Here is a 23,105-nt window from a genome sequence, read left to right as displayed (position 1 = left end):
CATCAGATCTGGACCAAGAGTATCAGTGTGGTTTTCATCTTCACCAATTTCACTGTGTAGAATTTTGTATTTCATGGATTATTAGTGTGTTAGAACATTTTCATAGATTTATTAGTTGTATGCATGTCTTCAGTTTATGTCCTCTTCCATTTCTATTTTGAGTGTTAGTGGGTTTTGATTGATTCATAAGAGCTCTTCTTTGTCAATAAATTTGGTAGAGTCAAATCTAGGAATCTTTTTGTGATTTTATTCATTGATTTTTGCCTAGAAAATTCATCCCAATCTCAAGAATAAACATTTGTCTATATTTTCTTAAAGCAGTTCTAGTTTTTCATCTTTTTTACATTTAATATTGTTGACGAAATCTGTGCTCATTGGTCTGTGATGCTTCTTTTTCTTTTTGAATTGGAAGAAAATTGCTTTACAATGTGATGTTGGCTTCTGCCATATAACAATGCAAATCAGCCATAAATTATTGTATATCATCAGGTTCTTGTTTCGTTTTAGGTCGGTCTCAAGGCTTTCTGTTCAATCCTACTGATTTTGTTTGCTGATTCTTGTGACAGTATGTGCAGGCATGCGTGCTAAGTCATTTCAGTTGTGTTCGACTCTTTGTGACCCCCATGGACTGTAGCCTGCCAGGCTCCTCCGTCTGTGGGGTTCTCCAGGCAAGAATACTAGAGTGCATTGCCAGGCCCTCCTCCAGGGCATCTTGCTGACCCTGAGATCAAACCATTGTCTCCTGCATTGGCAGGTGGGTTCTTTACCACTAGGACCACCTGGGAAGCCCTCTTGTGACAGTACTGTATTTTAAATATTATAACTTATGTATACATTTTAATATCTTATAAGCCAAGTCTCTCATCACTATTATTCTTTTTCTAAAATTTCTTTGCCATTCTCCCCTCTTTATTGTTTTATGTAAACTTTAGAATCACTTTATCAAGGTAAAATAACTTTGAATTTTGACTTGATTGAATTAAACACATAATTAATTTTAAACCTTGATATCGTACAAAATTTAGCTTTCCCATCCAGAAATATGGTATTGATTTCCATTTATTCAAATCCTAGTTGCTGAGAGATGTACAAATATCCTTGTTTTCTCTGTGTAGGGCCTATACTTTTTAAAAAGATATTCCTATGGATTTTATGCTTTTCTTGTCATCATGAATGGATTTTTTCCTCCATTATACTTCTAACTAGTTGTTGCTGACTTATAGGAAAACTATTGATTGGTATTCAGCCACTCTGCTGAACTCTTCTGAACTCTTGTTAAATCTATGGGTTTCGATTGATTCCCTTGGGTGTTCTCTGGATAGACAACCAGATCATCTGCAAATAATGATGATTTTTGTCTCCCTTCCAATACTTACACCTTGTTTCTTTTTTATATCTTCCTGCTTTAGCTACAGACCAGCTTCTTACATTTGCCTGGCCTGGGGCAAGAGTACAAATGGAGGCCAACTTACTGTGTGTCGAGGAACCAAGGATTGGAACACAAAAAGAAGCATGAAAGCCAATGCTTGTTACTACTGGGAAACAATCATCATTATGAAAGAATCTATTGCTATTGAGAGAGGAAGGACTTGACAAGTTAATTTGTCTTTTCTCTTACTAAGCACTTCTGCTACTCAAATTTTCCCTATACACCAAACAGTGTCTGACATCAGTGGCAGCATAACTCACATCATGGCATTTGGATGCATTTGCCTTTTATTTCAAGTTAGTAAAGAACTATCATTTATTGAGGACTTGGCATGTGTCAAATGCCATTCTAAGTGCTTTACACATGTAAGCTAATTCATTCCTTATGGCAACCCTAAAAAGTAGCAACTATCATTGTTAGGCTTTGACTGATTATGCAATTTGCTCAGTCACTTGCCTGTAATGTCCCTGAGGCGGCATTTGAAACCAAGGTAGGTGTGAAACCAAAAGTTCATTTTGTTAACAACTACTGTTTTGCTAACTTCTGTTTTATCATTTGTCATGATATTGGCTGTTGGTTTGAGATGGATATTTTTTATTTGGCTCTGAATGTGAAATAGAATACTAGATTTTTCGCCTTGAACTTGAAACTGAGCTGAGATCTTATACCTTGTTCCTTCAAAGAGGTAGACATCTTTGTTATTTCTTAGGGCTTGAGAAATTCTTTTCTTGATCCATCTCATTCCTTACATGCTAGCACTTAAATATTGGTAGGTTTTTGCTCCAACTGTAGAGGTCTCTGAATGGTGACTGCCTAAGGCATTGCAAACTCACAAGCCTGCAGACAGTGAAGAGTTAACATAAATGTGTTAATTGGTGAGACGTTAGGCTGCAGATACTAAGTTTTTATATTGTGACCTCCTCAATGCTCTGGAAATTTGGGGGTGACTACTAATGAGGGCACCAATTATAGCACAGATCACTCACATTCTTTTGGTGGTTCTCAAAGAGTAGTTTGAGAACCTCAAGTGATCCATTATTTCCTTGAGGTATTTTGTGGGCTGATCTCTTAGAGGATTAATATTATTTTGTTTCTGATTTGCTTTTACTTGCATCTTATCCAAAGAAGTGTCATTTCCCCTATTTGTTATGGGAGAGGTTTGCTGTGATGTACAGTAGATGTCCTGCTGAGTCATTTGCCTTGTTATAGTGGTCCTGATTGAAAGACTGAGAGTCACAGCAGCATGTGTGCAACACCCACACCTCCCATAGGGTCACAACATGATGACTGGCTCTGTAGACTGAAGTGGGATGCCTTAATTTTATCACTGGCTACCAGCCTGGCATCCTGCAGTCCATGGGGTCGCAAAGAGTGGGACAGGACTTAGTGACCGAACAACAACCATCTTGACAGCAATCATTCTGTGTTAGGCACTGTATCATTACAGTACATTACATATGCCAGCCCATTCAATCCTCCAAATAGTCCTATGGAACAAGCCCAGTGGATTCAGTCATTATGGGGGAAATTGAGGCTCAGAGAGTTTAGGTCATTTGCCCAAGATCATCTTTTCCTAAGTGGCACAGTTAGAAATGGAGTCTGAGCCACAGCAGAGCCTATATTTTTGGATCATTATTGATCCTTAACCTTGACTAGCATTAAAATCACCAGGAAAGGGGTTTTTAATGCATATTAGTGGGGCTCAGAGGCCCTGATATTCAGTCCCTCCCTGAATATTCACTGGAGGGACTGATGCTGAAGCTGAAGCTCCCATACTTTGGCCACATGATGCGAAGAGCCGACTCATTGGAAAAGACCCTAATGTTGATTGAGGGCAGAAGGAGAAGGGGATGAGAGAGGACGAGATGGTTGGATGGCATCACCGACTCAATGGACATGAGTTTGAGCAAGCTCCAGGAGATGGTGAAGGATAGGAAAGCCTGGCATGCTGCAGTCCATGGGGTTGCAAAGAGTCGGACACGACTGAGCAACTGAAGAACAACAACAGAGGCTTCTCAGGTTGTGCTAGTGGTAAAGAATCTGCCTGCCAGTCTGGGAGACATAAGAGATGTGGGTTTGATCCCTGGGTTGGGAAGATCCCTTGGAGAAGAAAATAGCATTCCATGCAGGTATTCTTGCCTGAAAGAGCCCTCTGGCAGAGGAACATGGCAGGCTACAGTCCACGGAGCTGCAAAGAGCTGGACACTACTGAGCCCTTGAGCACCAGCAGCAGTGGGACCCTCGACAGAGACTGATTTAATTTGTCTGAGGTGGGATCTCCAGCAATGGTATTTTACAAAGCTGTTCAAGTGCTTCTAATATGCATCTACACTAATGAACACTGCATTCTGCTGTATTAAAACTCAGCAGCCTCAGCTGTATCTCAGGAAAATACGAGGCACGTGGTGGCAAAAGTGAAAAGAGAAATAAGGTCATGGTGGGGTGAGTGTTATGTTCAATATGTGCCTCTGTTTGTCTACTGTAGGCAACAGACATTCTTTATAAGGTAGGTGTGAACAACCAGCTCTGAGGAGAGCTTTCACAGTAATGGCTCTTTCCTCAACTTCACAAATGGTGCTAATCAAGCCGCTCCACAGCCTTGAACTGAATGTGTGAGTTATATCAAAATCCCAACTGACAGGTAGCTATACTGGGCAAATACTGAACTTCCTCTTTAACTCTTCAGCTTACTTCCAAAGGAGAACCAAGATCACACGGTACATGCATCAGGCTTCCATAACTGTCAGGACTAAGAAACTGAACCTAACTCAAGATATGTCTAGCTGTTTCCAGAAATATTATATTCTATGAGGGCAGCCAGTGCACTGTTTTTTCACCCTTGGTGGTGTCTCTAGCCAGTTGTCTGGTCTTCCTGGAGAGGCAACTGAAACCTGAGATCAGAACATCCCCAGGACCCCTGAGTACTGAGCCATGAAGCAAACACAAACCACCTACAGCTCTTTTCAGCTCTAGGCTCTTCTGTTCTTGACCAGAGGCAGTAGAGTACAGAGTGCAGTTCCTCTGCTCCAGCAACGCCAGCATCACTTGGGGATGTCTTACAAATGCACGTTCTCAGGCCCTGCCCCCAGACCTACTGAATCAGAGTCTCTGGAAGATGGAACCCAGCAATCTGTGTTTTAAGGAGCCCTCTAGGGCATTTTGATGCATGCTAAAATTTGAGAGCCACTGGCCAAAAGTTATAAGATTAAAAGTGGAGATGTGGCATCAGACTGTTGAATTCAAGTTCTGGTTCCATCACTTACAGTGTGACCTTGGGCAGGTTATTGATGCTTCACTAAGCCTAAGTTATCACATCTGTAAAATAGAGTTGCTAATTTTCTTCTCTGTAAAATAGGTACTTACACAGAATGATGTGTATAGAACACAGAGCACAGTATGAGGCACAAAGTAAGGATTCAATAAATGTTGGATACTTTGGCTCAGTGAGTAAAGAACACACCTGTAATTCAGGAGACACAAGAGACTCAGGTTTGATCCCTGTGTCAGGAAGATTCCCTTGGAGGAGGAAATGGCAACCTACTCTAGTATACTTGCCTGAAAAATCCCAAGGACAGGGGAGCCCAGGTGGGCTACAGTTCAGAGAGTTGCAAAGAGTTGGACACAACTGAGTGACTAAACACACACACACACACTCATTTTTATATGGGCTGTTCTGGATGCAGTAAGTCCTTTACATAGAAACCTTCACATTGAGAATTTTTAAAGATGCAAACATAAGTTCGCATGTCCAAATCCACAAGTTAGTTCACATGTCTGGCGTACATTGTCATATGTGTGCATCCTTTACTAAGTGGTTGTGCTTTTGTGCACTTTACTGTACAGTAATATCTAGAGTACAGTAGTACAATATCTCTAATTCAAGCTCCAGATGTCTAGAAGCAAGCATAAAAACAGTGGTGATGTAGCTGGTACTACTGTACTTTTCAAGGTATTGTACTGTAAGATTAAAATGTTTTATTTATTTTTTGTGTTTGTTTTATGTATTATTTGTGTGAAAAGTATTATAAACCTATTACAGTATATACTATATAGCTGATCATGTTAGTTGGATGCCTAGGCTAAATTTGTTTGACTTACAGACTGGACTTACGAACGTGCTTTCAGAATGAAACTCATTTGTATGTAGGGGACTTACTGTAATCACCTTTCATTTCCAATATGACTGGGTTCCCTTGGAAAAGATCCTGATTATAAGATCATAATGGAGAAGGCGATGGCACCCCACTCCGGTACTCTTGCCTGGAAAATCCCATGGATGGAGGAGCCTGGTAGGCTGCAGTCCATGGGGTCACGAAGAGTCGGATACAACTTAGCAGCAGCAGCAGCAGCAGCATAAGATCATAAACCTAGTAGTGTATCTTAACTCAGTGAAGTGAGTGAAAGTTGCTTAGTCATGTCCAACTCTTTGTGACCCCATGGACTATACAATCCATGGAATTCTCCAGGCCAGAATACTGGAGTGGGTAGCCTTTCCCTTCTCTAGGAGATCTTCCCAACCCAGGAATCAAACCCAGGTCTTCCCCACTGCAGGTGGATTCTTTACCAGCTGAGCCACAAGGGAAGCCCAAACAACTCAGTGGGGATGGGGCAAAAAGTATTTCATCTACCAGTTTCTTCAGCGATTCATGGAACATAAAAGTGGGGGTATGACTCAGAAGCAATCTAGTTCTACCATTCCATTCAACCTAATAATGGCTCTTAAAAGAAATCCAGGCACACAGCATCAGGCAAGAAAGTAGAGATGAGTGTCTGTGTTATTGAGGGTTTACTGAGGACGGCAATTTGGAAAGGATTGAAATTTTAGCTTCTAGGTAGTTGTAGAATTTGTGCCCTTGGTGCTGAGTCCCAGGCATAAAGCCAAGGCTCATGTACTGATAGCATTCCAATGTAGAGCAGGACATGGAATAGGTGTCCCCATGTTATTTCTCTACATCTAGCTCTAAGGGATGAGCTGTCAATGCTGGAATGCTATTGACATTGAATTGCAAATTTCAATGCTATATAAAAGCAAAGGGTTGAGACCTTATTAAGTGAGAAAATGAACATTAGCACCACCCATGTAAATGTGAGGTAGTAAATATCTGTGTTACCCTAGAAACCAGAACATAAAAGTAGCTAGGTAGTTTGGTGACAGTTTCCAGGGTAATTCCTCCCACCTCCAACATAAGAGCTTTCCTATTATGTTAACTCTTTTTTTTTTTTTACATGCCCACTGGACCTTCACTTGATGTTCCACTATCATCTCCTTCTCCCAAAAGCTTCCCTTTCTGACTTCCCTATTTTTGAAAGTGCCATTCTCCTAAGTACTATCATCCAAAATGCTTGATGTTTATCAGGTAATTGAAGGTCCCCCAAGGTAATGTGTATCTCCAAACCTAAGAGGTAGAGTTTAGAAAAAATTAGACACATATATCAGAAAATGATAGACTCTTCAATTGAAAAAATTTTAAAAGCTCACAGTGGATGAAACTAGCCATCTGTGACTCTTCCTTGAAGCAACTTCTTGTGAATATAATTTGCAGATATACTGCCAATGAGATTAAGATGCTTCCCAATACCTCACTTGGGAGCTACCAACCTAGAATGTAATTCATGTAAGATGAGCTGTTACCTTGGCAACTGTGACATGTAATGATGCTAGGAGGCAGTTAATAATGTAATGACAGAAGATTCTGGTAACTAGTTAGAGATGGTGGGAAAAGACCATTGGAAAGTCAGTGTTTATCCATCTTTGATCAAGCAACAGAAACACTGATCTGATAAATGTGTTACATATAACCCAGTCAAAGAGCTCCATTAAAACCATTTAGCTCCATATATTCAAACTACAAATGATTGTTAGTTTGGTTTCTCAGATACATTCATGGCTGGTAGGTATAACCTTATATAGGAGATAAGAATGTTTCTAGATGCTTGGGGCTGGTGCACTGGGATGACCCAGAGGGATGGTATGGGGAGGGAAGAGGGAGGAGGGAGGAGGGTTCAGGATGGGGAACACATGAATACCTGTGGCAGATTCATTTCGATATTTGGCAAAACTAATACAATATTGTAAAGTTTAAAAATAAAATAAAATTAAAAAAAGAAAAAAGAATGTTTCAGTCTCTAGAAACTATATTCCTCACTGGCACTATGTTGCCTATAAATCTGCTTAGTGTAAGTTAGTCCCTCAAAGTCTAAACCACTTCCCTGGGAACTGATGAAATCTAGTTCTCAGTTTCACATACTATGGGAGTTTCACTAAGATTCATCAATTCACTTTTTCTCTGATATTTTAGGTGTTTTCTCCCCTAATTATCAATGTAATGACTGTTCATTGTAGAAAACATTGGAAAGTACAGAAAAGGAAAAATGGAAGAAAAATTTTGTAAATGGTCACCCCAAGTTCACTCTTTAGAAGCAACTATTGTCTTCCAATGCATTTTTTTCTTTACAAATTTAAAATTATACTGAGTGCACGATTATTTATCCTGCCCTTTTCACTTAAGATTGCCTTCTACACACACTTTCATGTCATTATAGGCTTTTCAAAGACACAATTTTAAGTAAATTTTTTATTGACATATAACGTGCATACAGAAAAGCACACATATCAAGAGTATAACAATGAATTTTCACAAAGTGAATACGTCTTTATAACCAGCACCCAGATGAAGAAATAAAATACTATCTGCACCTCAGAAGCCTCCTCATGCCCCCTGATGGCCACTCCCTGTACCCTAAAGGGCATCCTGATTTCTAACACCATGCCACAAGCATAATTTTTAGTGTCTCTGTAATTGTCTATGGGTATCTCCTCACGGCCGCCCCTCCTGACCTTGAACGTGGAAAGTAATGCTCAAAATTCTTCAAGCCAGGCTTCAGCAATACGTGAACCGTGAACTTCCAGATGTTCAAGATGGTTTTAGAAAAGGCAGAGGAACCAGAGATCAAATTGCCAACATCCACTGGATCATCAAAAAAGCAAGAGAGTTCTAGAAAAACATTTATTTCTGCTTTATTGACTATGCCAAAGCCTTTGACTGTGTGAATCACAATAAACTGTGGAAAATTCTGAAAGAGATGGGAATATCAGACCACCTGACCTGCCTCTTGAGAAACCTGTATGCAGGTCAGGAAGCAACAATTAGAACCGGACATGGAACAACAGACTGGTTCCAAATAGGAAAAGGAGTTCGTCAAGGCTGTATATTGTCACCCTGCTTATTTAACTTCTATGCAGAGTACGTCATGAGAAACGCTGGGCTGGAAGAAGCACAAGCTGGAATCAAGATTGCCAGGAGAAATATCAATAACCTCAGATATGCAGATGACACCACCCTTATGGCAGAAAGTGAAGAGGAACTCAAAAGCCTCTTGATGAAAGTGAAAGAGGAGAGTGAAAAAGTTGGCTTAAAGCTCAACATTCAGAAAACTAAGATCATGGCATCTGGTCCCACCACTTCATGGGAAATAGATGGGGAAACAGTGGAAACAGTGTCAGACTTTATTTTTTTGGGCTCCCAAATCACTACAGATGGTGATTGCAGCCATGAAATTAAAAGACCCTTACTCCTTGGAAGGAAAGTTATGACCAACTAAATAGCATATTAAAAAGCAGAGACATTACTTTGCCAACAAAGGTCCGTCTAGTCAAGGCTATAGTTTTTCCAGTTTTCAAGTATGGATGTGAGAGTTGGACTGTGAAGAAAGCTGAGCACCGAAGAATTGATGCTTTTGAACTGTGGTGTTGGAGAAGACTCTTGAGAGTCCCTTGGACTGCAAGGAGATCCAACCTGTCCATTCTAAAGGAGATCAGTCCTGGGTGTTCATTGGAAGGACTCATGCTAAAGCTGAAACTCCAATACTTTGGCCACCTGATGTGAAGAGTTGACTCATTGGAAAAGATTCTGATGCTGGGAGGGATTGGGGGCAGGAGGAGAAGGGGACGACAGAGAATGAGATGGCTGGATGGCATCACCAAGTCGATGGAAGTGAGTTTGAGTGAACTCCGGGAGTTGGTGATGGACAGGGAGGCCTGGTGTGTTGCGATTTATAGGGTTGCAAAGAGTCGGACACGACTGAGTGACTGAACTGAACTGAACTGAATCGTCTATGGACAGACCATATTTTATGTAACCATTCCGTATTCTTCTAATGTTGGACCTTGAAGATGGTTTTTTATTTTTAACTTTGAGACCCTCTGGTCATATATCTTTGTTCACATCTCTACTTCCTTAAAATAGATGCTTAGAGATGGAATTTCTGGGGCAAATAGTATGAAAATTTTAGAAGCTCTGGGTTCTAATTGCTTTCCAGGAAATTTGTATCCATTTACAATTCCACTAGCAATGTGCGAGAGCATCTGCCTCACTGTCTATGGACTAGTTTCAGTAACATCGGTTCTTTTTTTTCCATTAATTTTATAGATAAAATAATATTATCTACATGATATAGTTGGCATGTTCTGTCATTATTAGAGAGGTAGAACAAAGCAATTTTTGACCATTTATGTTTCTTTTCCTGTGAATTATCTCTCCGTGCCTTTGCCAAGGTCTCTGTTGGTGTCATTGGGTTTTTCTTATAAGTTTATATAGCTCTTTATGCAATAAAATAATGCTCTTTTGCCATAGTCATATATATTTTTCTGTTTATGACTGAATTTGTTAATTACATTTTTGTCATATGTAAGTTTTTCATATTTGTGTCATAAAATTTACCTACATGGTGGTTTTTCCCACTGCTAAAGTTTCAGTTCAGTTCAGTCGCTCAGTCGTGTCCAGCTCTTTGCGACCCCATGAATCACAGCACGCCAGGCCTCCCTGTCCATCACCAACTCCCAGAGTTCATTCAAACTCACTTCCATTGAGTCAGTGATGCCATCCAGCCATCTCATCCTCTGTCGTCCCCTTTTCCTTCTGCCCCAAATCCCTCCCAGTATCAGAGTCTTTTCCAATGAGTCAACTCTTCACATCAGGTGGCCAAAGTACTGGAGTTTCAGCTTTAGCATCATTCCTTCCAAAGAACACCCAGGACTGACCTCCTTTAGAATGGACAGGTTGGATCTCCTTGCAGTCCAAGGGACTCTCAAGAGTCTTCTCCAACACCACAGTTCAAAAGCATCAATTCTTCAGTGCTCAGCTTTCTTCACAGTCCAACTCTCACATCCATACATTACCACTGGAAAAACCATAGTCTTGCTAAAGTTTTCCTATGTCCAAATTTCAGAGGTATAATCATCTATATTTTAGGGCTTTTATGATTTGATTTTCTTTTGACCTTCAGTTAATTCATCTGGAATTTTGAGTTGTTGCCTGGTAGTGGGCTCAAATTTTCATGGGTATCACTGGAGTGCTTATTAAAAGCCCAATATGCCTTAGCCCTAACCCCCCTGGGATTTCGATTCTGTAGGTGTGGAGTAGGGCTCAGAAACCTACGTGTGTTACAATCATCCCCTGCTTAAGTTGCTCATGGGCTTCTGTGCACATGTTAAAACACTCTTACAGAATACAGTGTAGCCTGCCTTAGTACAAAGACTCAGCACCTCTCATCTTGATGACACAGCTCCTAGAATTCCCTTCTAGGAACATCTCATGAAAAAACTCTTCACCAGTTGCCTGTTGTTAAGGGAACTAGATCAAACCCTGCATCCCAGCACTCCAACTCCAGGCCCTTCTTTTTTATTCTATTTAATAAAAATATTTAATCTGCCAAAACGTATAAAAATACAGTAGGAGGAATTCCCTGGCAGTCCAATGGAACTAAGATCCAGCACGATGCATGGAAAAAAGGCACCACAATCTTTTCCAACCTGGCCTGCCTCCTCCTGGGCCTTGGACCTTGGACACATATGGACACATATTGCTCATTCCTGTTTTCATGTTGCAGCCCCCACCTCCTCTCAAGTGATTAAAATTCTATGCATTCAGTTCAGTTTTCATTCACTTCCTTCCTTGACTACCAGGAAGATCTGCTGCTTTCCTAGAATTACCAAAACCCACAGTTGTGTATTCTGACTTTGTGCATCTTGTCTTTCCATCAGGTCACACACTCTCAAGGGCGCAGTGTGTCTATCCGTCGTGGCCTCTAACACAGGCCAAGAGGCCAGGAAAGCACACCTAAAGAACGTGGTTAATGGAACCAAACCAGATCTCACTGCCAAGTGATTTTAATACACGTTATTTCTGAGAGCTAATGCCGTAGCCTCAGAAATTCTTTCCTTGTCCAAAATGAGAATATTTGACAGTTTTCTAGAGACTTCACTTTGTAGTGATTTGGTTTGCTGATAACAAAGTTAAGCAAAGGTTATTTTGGTTTCAGCTCTTATTTAATTTAACAATATTGCTTATCATCTATGACATGTTCATTTATTGACTTGCCAGTTGAAGAGTCTAACCTTTTCCATAATATGGGATATTTCTTTCCCCTCTTACATATGTAATGGTTTCTCTTGTAGAGTAGACCATGGTTTATCAGATTAAACATATATAAAAGTGTTAATGGCTAAATAATTACATTATAGCTTCCTTAATCTCTTTTCTCTCTGCATCCTTCAGGGTTTTCCTTTCTCAAATAGCAGACCTGCTTTAAATGAGTGCTTGGATGCTCAGAGCAGGTAGGGGTGGGGGTGACCAAAGATGCACTTTTCCTTTCAGTAGAGGAGATGGGATTCAATTCAATTCATCAAATATTTATTGAGCTCCTATTGGGCACCTGGCTCTGGGATAGACACAACAAAGGATGCCAAGATGAGGAATGATAAAGGATCAGAGGGCATCAGAAGGAGAAGAAATGGGAAGAAGAGGTGAGGAAAAGAATAGGGCTGACTTTCTGAATAAGAGAGAATTAAAAAGAGAGAGAGAAGAGACCCGAAGGTGCAGTCTCTGGCCTGGTCTCACTTACTAGCTCCGCATAGAATTAGAAACCTGAAGCAACAGTTTGAGCTCCCGTTTTGCTCAAGAGCCATTAGAGCAGTTAGCATGGCCACAATTTGAGTCAAGCACTTACCTGCTCAAGTCTTTAGAAATGGAAGGCAAAAGTCTCTCTATTTTTCTTTCCTTTTTTAGTGGATTAAATTTTTTTTTTCCATTGGGGTATAGTTGATTTACAATACTCTTAGTTTCAGGTGTACAACATAGAGACTCAAATTTTTTATATATTAAAAAATATAAAATTCCCTGTGCTGTCCAATGCATCCTTGTAGCTTATTTATTTTATACATCATATAAAGATCTCTTTTTAAAAAAGGTATATATTCACATGTGTGCACGTGTGTGTATACACACACAGTATATACAATTATTTTTGAATGATAATAGCTAATATTTGTTGAGTGTGTGCTTACTCTGTTCTTAGCACTTTGCATGTATTAAGTTTGTTAATCTTTCTCACAACCCAGTGAGATAGGTGCAATTATTATGGACATTTTTTTCAGATGAGAAAACTGAGGCACTCAGCAATTATGTAACTGGCTCAAATTCACACAGCTTATAAGTGGCAGATCTGTGCTTTGAACCTTGGTCTGGTGGACAGCGGGCTTCCCTGGTGGCTCAGGCTGTAAAGAATCCGCCTGCAATGCAGGAGACTTGGGTTCCATCCCTGGGTCGGGAACATCCCCTGGAGGAGGGAATGGGCTATGCAGTCCAGTATTCTTGCCTGGAGAATTCCATGGATAGAGGAGCCTGGTGGGCTACAGTCCATGGGGTCGCAGAGTCGGATGAGACTAAGCGCGCAAGTGCTAGCGGACAATGTTGGCTGTTAAGCGAGTTACTGGTCCATGTTTAACTTTAACTGCTGTACTCACTAGTGTAATACATTGCCTTACACATAATAGGCATATTTTGCTTTGAATAAATAAATAACTGAAATGCTGACTGTAAAGTGCTTTCATTTAAGCCCAATTACTATTAAGCATACAAATCAAGTGTCATAAAATGAGATTCGCTTTGTTGTAAATTTTATTGTGTTAAAGTAACTGTTTTTTGCGATTCATGGGGTCGCAAAGGGTCGGACACGACTGAGTGACTGATCTGATCTGAACTGTTTTTTACAGCACACACGTGTGCATCCTTCAACATTACGATTTGAGGAAACCACCAGACTCTACATCTCCCAATCTTCTATTCCATTAAGGATCTGAGGCCTGCGATTCTACCACTAGAAAACTATTCTTTCAGTTGAAAGAGTTAAACGGCAAGCACCCAGGACAGGCTAAAGGCTGTTTACACCACAGGGGGATTTCTAAGTGATTTTGGAGGTTTATCCAGGTCCACCAATGGGAGGGTGAAGAGAGCAGGCAGGGGGCAGGGTCGCGCAGAGGGGTGGGGTGGGGGGAACTTGGGCTCGGAGGCGCCGGGCTGTAGGGCCAGTAGTGCTTTAGCGGAAAGGCTGCAGAGGAAGTGCCTCAGGCAAAGTCGTGGGACGGGATCCCGAGACAGGCTGCCCGGGGGCCGGGCCGCTAGTTCCGGGCAGAAACTCCTGCGTCCTGCCGCGCCTGCTCTCGGGAACTCGCGGCGCCGTGCGCACCAGGAAGTGACTCTCCCCAGCGGCTCCGATCCGGACCTTTACCTTAGTCTTTTCGTTGACAGCCTCTGGGTTGTATTGGTTACAGAAGGTAAGAGGGGTGCCTGAAGTGTCCGAAAACCCGACTTGAATATTCCCAACAGTACAGAAAACTGCTTACTGCGCCAAACTGCCCGCCAGGCGGGGAGTGGGGAAGTTAGGCGGGGTGGGAGGGGACGACCCCACGCTGGCTGCACTTGGGCGCGTCCTGCCCTGCGTCCGTCTGTCTGTGCTCTGACCTCCGGGTTCCCGGCTCCCCTGACCCTGCAGCCCGCCAAATTTCAGTAGTTGCCTTTCCTAGTGTCTCTTCTTGTTGGGCTTCTTACGGACTCGGTGGGCAGAACTTGCCCAAGAGGAAAGGGATGGAGGGGCTGGTGAATGGGGGTCTCGTGGGGAAGGAAGGACCTGACGGCACGAGGGCTGCAGTCAGTTACGGATGTGGCAGTAAACCCGTCTGTCCATCTGGTTTAGCCAGGAAGCATGTCTGGGACCAGGGCAACTGAAAGAAAGGTGAATGGAGAATGTAAGCAGAATCTTTTTCCGCGGGTGAACATTTGCTCCGAGGAGATCCATGGCTCTGTGAGGATCAGACCTACTACATAGTCTCTGCTTTGAACCTCTCTGAGCATTTCAGGCTGGTTCACTATTCAGCCCTGGAGACTTAGTTTACCTCCATGTCTGGGGCTTTGGGTCCTGGGTGCCCTTTCTGATAAATTCCTGAGGCAGAAATAGATTGTCACAGTCTTTTTTTTTTTTTAACCCAGGCATTTACTTAAAACAGGAAACACTGTAAAAACAAAATAGTTTTTTTCTGTGAACAAATGCCCCCTCTGTCATCAAGAAACAGATATAACTCACTTTGGTATTACTGTACTGCCTTGAAACATGTATTTCACTACAGACATTTCTGAGTATGATGAGAGGTTCTTTACCAGTAGAGATGTCTCGTTGGCACCTTGAAATAGTAGAGTCCTACTGTAGACTATATCTGATCATTTGGAGAAGGAAATCTGGAAAGACAAGGGGTACAGGGCAAATGGAGCACAGTCATTGTGGCAGTCAGGAGGGAAAGGGACCACACTTTCCCCAAAAGTCTAGATGTTATGGGGGTAGAGATAGCTGTCTTCAAATACCTCAGCTCCCCTGCCAACCCCACTAAGGCATGCAGCTTCCCTCTTCCTTCCTTGCCAGCTGGAGGGACAGTGCCCCTTTCCTGGATGAGCACTGCTCCCTCTCTCTGTAGTGGGGCCTCCTCAGTGCCCCCCTCCAAACCATTCTTTATTTTTTGTCTCCTGCACCTTCACTCACTTCCTCTCTCTGGCTTTTGTTTTTCCTTATATCAAGTACACACATGTGTCTCACCTTGGAAAAAGGTCTCTCACAGGTCACACATTTAATAATATTAACAGATGGTCCAGAGTGAGCCTTAAGTTCAACACACAACAGCAAGCACTGAGGTTAGGAAAGTTTGTGTGTGTGTGTGTGTGTTTTAATTAATTAATTAGGCTGTATCAGGTCTTAGTTGTGGCATGTGGGATCTTTCGTTGCAGTGTACCGATTCTCTAGTTGTGGCACATGGGCTCAAATAGTTGTGGTGTGCAGGCCCCAGAGTGCATGGGTTTTAGTAGTTGGAGCACGCAGGCTCTGTAGTTGTTCTGTGCCGGCTTAGTTACTCCGAGGCATGTGGGATCTTAGTTCCCCGACCAGGGATTGCACCCATGTCCCCTACAGTGGAAGGCTGATTCTTAAGCCCTAAACCACCAGGGAAGTCCCTGTGTGCTTTTTTTTAAGTTTCCACATAATTGTTTTTGAGCTTTCCATGTGGCTCAGTCAGTAAAGAATCTGCGTGCAATACAGGAGACCCACATTTGATCCCTGCATTGGGAAGCTCCCTGGAGAAGGGAATGGCTACCCAGTCCAGTATTCTTGCTTGAGAAATCCCTTGGACAGAGGAGCCCGGCGGGCTACAGTTCATGGGGTTGCAAAAAGTTGGACCCGACTTAGTAACTAAACAACAACAATAATAGTTTTTACCCTCACAGCACTCACATGCATTGTTACATCTTGCCAGGTTTGCAGGTTGGACACATAGAGGCACAAAGAAGTCAAGTGACACACTTTGAATCAGAGCCTGAGGCAGTATGGTGATAGATGTTGAACACCTGCTGTGTTAGGCCCAGTCCTGAGTGCTTTCAATATATGAGGTCATTTAATTCTTACCACCCAGGACTGATCTCCTTTAGAATGGACTGGTTGGATCTCCTTGCAGTCCAAGGGACTCTCAAGAGTCTTCTCCAACACCACAGTTCAAAAGCATCAATTCTTTGAATGAGATGGCTGGATGGCATCACCGACTTGATGGACATGAGTTTGGGTGAACTCCGGGAGTTGGTAATGGGCAGGGAGGCCTGGCGTGCTGCAATTCATGGGGTTGCAAAGAGTCGGACACGACTGAGCAACTGAACTGAACTGAACTGAAATGAATTCTTACCACAACCCTGAAAGGTAGGTGTTACCAGTTCTCGTTTTATAGATGGGGACACTGAGCTTCATAGCACTTAAGTAACCTGCCCAAAGTCATAGAGCTAGTAAGAAGCAGAGCTAGGGTTTGAACATGAGCCCACAGCCCATGTTCTTAATCACATGCCCTTTTCTGGGAATTGGTTGAAGTATGTTCATTTCCAAGGAAAACCACTCAGTATCACAGTAATCCAAGTCTGTGCCCTAACTAATAATGCTGAAGAAGCTGAAGTTGAATGGTTCTATGAAGACCTACAAGACCTTCTAGAATGAACACCCAAAAAGATGTCCTTTTCATTACAGGGGACTGGAATGAAAAAATAGAAAGTCAAGAAATACCTGGAGTAACAGGCAAATTTGGGCTTGGAGTACAGAATGAAGCAGGGCAAAGGCTAATAGAATTTTGCCAAGAGAACACACTGGTCATAGCAAACACCCTCTTCCAACAACACAAGAGAAGACTCTACACATGGCCATCACCAGATGGTCAATACTGAAATCAGATTGATTATATTCTTTGCACCCAAAGATGGAGAAGCTCTATACAGTCAGCAAAAACAAGACCGGGAGCTGACTGTGGCTCAGATTGTGAACTCCTTATTGCCAAATTCAGACTTAAATTTCTTTCTTAAGTTAAAGAAAGTAGGGAAAACCACTAGACCATTCAGGTATGACCTAAATCAAATCAGGTCATTGTACAGTGGAAGTGATTATACAGTGGAAGTGAGAAATAGGTTCAAGGGATTAGATCTGATAGACAGAGTACCTGAAGACCTATGGATGGAGGTTCATGACATTGTACAGGAGGCAGGGATCAAGACCATCCCCAAGAAAAAGAAATGCAAAAAGGCAAACTGGTTGTCTGAGGAGGCCTTACAAATAGCTGTGAAAAGAGACGTGAAAGGCAGTGGAGAAAAGGAAAGAGATACCCATTTGAATGCAGAGTTCCAAAGAATAGCAAGGAGAGATAAGAAAGCCTTCCTCAGTGATCAATGCAAAGAAATAGAGGAAAATAACAGAATGGGAAAGGCTAGCAATCTCTTCAAGAAAACTAGAGATACCAAGGGAACATTTCATGCAAAGATGGGCTCAATAAAGGACAGAAATGGTATGGACCTAAGAGAAGCAGAAGATATTAAGAAGAGGTGGCAAGAATAAACAAAAGAACTGCATAAAAAAGGTCTTAATGACCCAGATAATCACAATGGTGTGATCACTCACCTAGAGCCAGACATCCTGGAATGTGAAGTCAAGTGGGCCTTAGGAAGCCTCACGACGAACAAGGCTAGTGGAGGTGATGGAATTCCAGTGGAGCTATTTCAAATCCTGAAAGATGATGCTGTGAAAGTGCTGCACTCAATATGCCAGCAAATTTGGAAAACTCAGCAGTGGCCACAGGATTGGAAAAGGTCAGTTTTCATTCCAGTCCCAAAGAAAGCCAATGTCAAAGAATGCTCAAACTACCGCACAACTGCACTCATCTCACACACTAGTAAAGTAATGCTCAAAATTCTCCAAGCCAGGCTTCAATAGTACGTGAACCATGAACCTCCAGATGTTCAAGGTGGTCTTAGAAAAGGCAGAGGAACCAGAGACCAAATTGCCAACATCCACTGGATCATCGTAAAAGCAAGAGAGTTCCAGGAAAACATCTACTTCTGCTTTATTGATTACACCAAAACCTTTGACTGTGTAGATCACAACAAACTGTGGAAAATTCTTCAAGTGATGGGAATATCAGAGCACCTTACCTGCCTCTTGAGAAATCTGTATACAGGTCAAGAAGCAACAGTTAGAACTGGACATGGAGCAACAGACTGGTTCCAAGTAGGGAAAGGAGTATGTCAAGGCTATATATTGTCACCCTGCTTATTTAACTTCTATACAGAATACATCATGAGAAACGCTGGGCTGGAGGAAGCACAAGCTGGAATCAATATTGCTGGGAGAAATGTCAACAACCTCATATGCAAATGACACCAACCTTATGGCAGAAAATGAAGAAGAACTAAAGAGCCTCTTGATGGAAGTGAAAGAGGAGAGTGAAAAAGCTGGCTTAAAACTCAACATTCAGAAACTAAGATCATGGCATCTGGTCCCATCACTTCATGGCAAATACATGGGGAAAGAATGGAAACAGTGACAGACTTTATTTTTTGGGACTCCAAAATTACTCCAGATGGTGGCTGCAGCCATGAAATTAAAAGATGCTTGCTCCTTGGAAGCAAAGTTAGGAGCAAACTAGAGAGCATATTAAAATGCAGAGACATTACTTTGCTAACAAAGGTCCGTTCCAAAGCTATGGTTTTCCCAGTGGTCATGTGTGGATGTGAAAATTGGACTATAAAGAAAGCTGAGCACCGAAGAATTGATGCTTTTAAACTGTGGTGTTAGAGAAGACTCTTGAAGAGTCCCTTGGACTGCAAGGAGATCCAACCAGTCCATCCTAAAGGAAATCAGTCCTGAATGTTCATTGGAAGGACTGATGCTAAAGCTGAAACTCCAATACTTTGGCCACCTGATGTGAAGAAATGACTCATTCGAAAAGACCCTGATGTTGGGAAAGATTGAGGGCAGGAGGAGAAGGGGACGACAGAGGATGAGATGGTTGGATGGCATCACCAACTCAAAGGGCATGAGTTTGAGTAAACTCAGGGAGTTGGTGATTGACAGGGAGGCCTGGCGTGCTGCAGTCCATGGGGTCACAAAGAGTCAGACACAACTGAGGGACTGAACTGAACTGATATTAACACCTGAACTCTGGGCCAACTTACATTCATCCTGTTAGAAATTTAACTCCCCCGCCCCCCCCCGAATGCTTCCATGTTCTGACAGTTACCTTCTTTAGTACTTTGTAAACATACAAAATGTTATATGGCTAAATATTACAGCATGCCTGTCAGCATCCTTTAAATTACCTAGTGATCATGCATACTAATTTTGTGGTAATACAGAGAGCCATGGAAGAATCTTTGTTAATAAACCAATTCCATAATTAAACTTTAAATATATTTCATTCTGAATTAAAGTATGACTTAACATGAAATCCAAGGTAGAGGGCAAGGGCAAAAAAGTTATTTCATGACAGATCAGTGAGGTGTCTGAGTCCATTCACGTGTCCTGGGTGTTTAAAAAAGTTACACATCAATGATCATGCACCATTAGGTAAATAGGCAACAAAACAGTCTTGTGTTGGGGAAAAGGGATTACTTCCTCTTTCCAAAGTGAGGTCGTTCACCTGTTCTAACTCTTCCAGTTTTTGATTCATAGTTACTCCCACTATTCTTTCCCCCTCTGCTCCCTTCTGTTAATATTGCCACCCCCACTCAGTCCAATACTGTGTTTAAACCTTATGACAGTTGTAATTAACATGTACTGAGTTTCTCCCAGGCACTGGACACTGTGTTCTGAGCTTTACAAACATCATCTCTATTTAACGTTCTGTTAAATGCTTTTTATTAATTATCCTTTATTAACCTTTGCAGCTACTCTATAAGGTAGATGCTGTTATTATTTGCATTTTGCAGATGAAAAAGAGGAGGATCAGAAAGAATGATTAACCTGCCAAAGGCCACCTAGCTAGTAGGTGGTGGAGCCAGGGAATTGCCCAGGTCTTCCTGACTCTAGGGTCTGCATGCCTAAGGTCTCAAACTTTCTTTTTTCCCTACTGCCTACCATTTCCCATTGCCTTATTTCCTATTTTTCTTTGGACTCAGACTTACTGAATGGGTCAGTGCTCTTGCCAAAAGTCATCTCCTTTGGCCACCAAGCTCTGTAATCCCCTGATTCAACTGGGTCAACAGCATCTCATCTTGCTTTCCAAATATTGCCTTTCTCCCAGGTTTTGTCATTTTGCTCTTCTCTTTGCTAAAAGCTCTTTTTTAATCTTGTAGACACTTGGCCAAATCTCTCACCCTGACTTCTCTCCTGAATTGTACTGCTTCTCTACTTACTTGTTAGATGTTTCCGCTTGGATGTTTCCCTGTCATTTCAAACACGTGCCTCAAACACGACTTTGCTTTTTATTAACCTCCGAGTTTCATCTTAATTTTTCTATGTAAAGGCTCCATCAGCTCACAGTCGGCTTCACAATAAAGTCCACATTTTACTCAGGCATTAAAGTTCTTCCAGGGCTTCCCTGGTGGCTCAGAGGTTAAAGCATCTGCCTGCAATGTGGGAGACCTGGGTTCGATCCCTGGGTTGGGAAGATCCCCTGGAGAAGGCAATGGCAACCCACTCCAGTATTCTTGCCTGGAGAATCCCATGGACGGAGGAGCCTGGTAGGCTGCAGTCCATGGGGTCGCAAAGAGTCAGACAGACACGACTGAGCGACTTCACTTTCACTTATCTTCCAGATAACCCTTTGGTGGAACTTTTCAACCTGATTTCCTCTGTTCCCTAAAATGAACTACCATTTTAGCCAGACTGATCGAGCCACTGTCCTCCAAATACCTGATTGACCTCCCTGCCATCTTTTAAGACCTAGTGCATGGTCTGCTTACTGTGAGAAACCTTTCCTGAGCACTCATCAGGAACCAGGCATAGGGTGTTATTTCATCTTTTCCTGTGTCCATGCTTGATCTCCTAAATTACTCAATAGATTATGACCTTTGTAACCCCTCTGGTATCTAGTGTGGCACAGTGCCTGGCACATAGTCACTACTTACTAAATATTAGTTGATTGATGGGTTGTTTAGTAGGAGGGTAGAATGGAGAGGGACTGGCCACAAAAGTGTATCCAGAGAGTTGAACCCTTTTCTGGAGGACAGATAATATTTTTTCCTCATCTTTTTATATTGGGAGCCATAGCCAGTGCCTGGAGTGCAGTAATTGAGTTCAGCCAAGCAGTGACTCTGTGCCAGGCACTGTGCTAGGTGCTGGGTAAAGTTTCTAAATGAATGAAGGACTTTTGACGTTGTGCCTCTGTTTCCCAACTTCTGTTTGTCCACCTTTCCTGCTGGTGAATTTCAGTGTTTCTGTGGTTGTCAGGTATTAAGAGTCCCAGTGCACAGCCTAAGATGCTTCCTCTCCAGAATGGGTCTCTTCTCTAAACTGGGGCTGTTCCCCTGGTATGCCAGAAAACCTCCAGGTTGGTCACAGCTCTTTCTGGGATCAGCATGGAAGGAAAACTTCACCCAGGTGATAGCCAAGAAGCATCAAAGAGGACAGGAAAGTCAGAAGAAACCAAGACATCTTGGGCCACTAGATGATTCCTGGCAGGAAAGGTAAGGCCCTTCCCCTTAACAAGTCTGAATCTCTGGGCCTGTTGAAATTCTGTAGGCTTGATGTGCAATGTGGTGTTGCAAGGATTCAGAGGGCACCTCAGGTAGGATACCCAGGACAAACTGAAAACATCTAAGGAATACTGGCAGAAATGCTTTGGGATTGCAGAAAATACTCTTCTTGCCTTTACGTGTGTTTTTGGCAGAAAGGGGATATTAAACTGCAATCCTCTGTCTAAAAAGGTCCAGGATAGGTCTGCTGAAAACAAGGGACTTGGAGATGAGATGGATTAGAAATGAATAGTCCCACTGCAGTCATGCAAATACAAATATACCTCATTTTATGCAACAACTGTATTTTCTAAATCAAATTATATTTTAAAAGCGTTAGGGAGGTGAGCTATTTAAAGGAACCCAACAGTGAAGCCTTTTTGTAATATGATTAATTACCTCCTGATAAATCTGGATTTTTCTTATATTAGGTTTGCCCATCTGTTCAGCTTTGTTAAGCAGATAGCACCAAAATGGGCTCTCCTCCCAGACTCTTATCTCCCCGGGGGCCTGAGAGTTAGGTCTTCTGAATGACAAGTAAAATGCCGGAGCAAATGGCGGCAGGAGGTACTTTTGTGGAGTAAGAGGCTCAGTACATATTTAGATAATGAATTAGGTACCTGGTTTATTTTATTCAAGGCTGGCTGATGTTGTGATGCCACTCTGGAGGCTGAGCTATGAAGAACAGCTCAAGGTAGGGACCCAGCGCAAGTCTTCACTACTCCATTCCATCAGGTACTAGACTTGTAGGAAGCTTGGCTGGACAGCTCTACCCAGATGCCCCAACAGGTCCTTAAAAAAGCAATATGCTAATGAATCTGAAATTTTCACTTTAGGCCAGTTACGTCTTCCAAACACTAGAGCCTTATATCCAAATGCCTGTTTCCTTTCTTCCTTGATTTTTTTTTTGTGTGTGGTACTTATAGCTCTGTGTATGTGTGTAGCAACTATTCTTGCTTCATATATAGCTGTACTTTCCAACACAGTAGCCACTAGCTACATGTGGCTATTTAAATTTAAATACAGTCAATTCTGCTCTAATGCTTGTTTTGAAAATGAAAATTTGTTCCAACAGATTGAGGTCTTAGGGAACAATTTGAACATAATGCAGATTTCATGTTTGCTTAGGAATGACTTCATCCATAAGAAATGCAAGATAAAAGGGTATCCATACCTAGCTGAACTGAGCTGGGTATGAATTCATAAAATGAACACGTGTACACATATCATACATCTCCTGGCTTCCTCAGTTCACTGAGAGGTTATGAGCCACACCCATTCACATCTGCTGTGAGAACTTTCTGTTCCGCCCACATAACCCT

The 23,105-nt window shown here is 42.1% G+C and overlaps 1 protein-coding gene across 1 annotated transcript in view; it reads left to right on the top strand.

Moving 5' to 3' along the window:
- The first annotated feature begins 14,470 nt into the window (after positions 1-14,470).
- Positions 14,471-23,105, top strand: part of TRMT2B (tRNA methyltransferase 2 homolog B) — a 53,000-nt gene continuing 44,365 nt past the window's right edge. Inside the window, 3 exon segments of the mRNA XM_027535431.1 lie at positions 14,471-14,569; positions 21,500-21,735; positions 22,423-22,477. Coding sequence (XP_027391232.1) covers positions 14,471-14,569; positions 21,500-21,735; positions 22,423-22,477 — 390 coding nt within the window.

This window comes from Bos indicus x Bos taurus, chromosome X, assembly GCF_003369695.1.
Source record: "Bos indicus x Bos taurus breed Angus x Brahman F1 hybrid chromosome X, Bos_hybrid_MaternalHap_v2.0, whole genome shotgun sequence".
NCBI lineage: Eukaryota > Metazoa > Chordata > Mammalia > Artiodactyla > Bovidae > Bos > Bos indicus x Bos taurus.
Note: the sequence above shows the minus strand (reverse complement) of the source record. Positions and strands in the feature narration are given on the sequence as shown.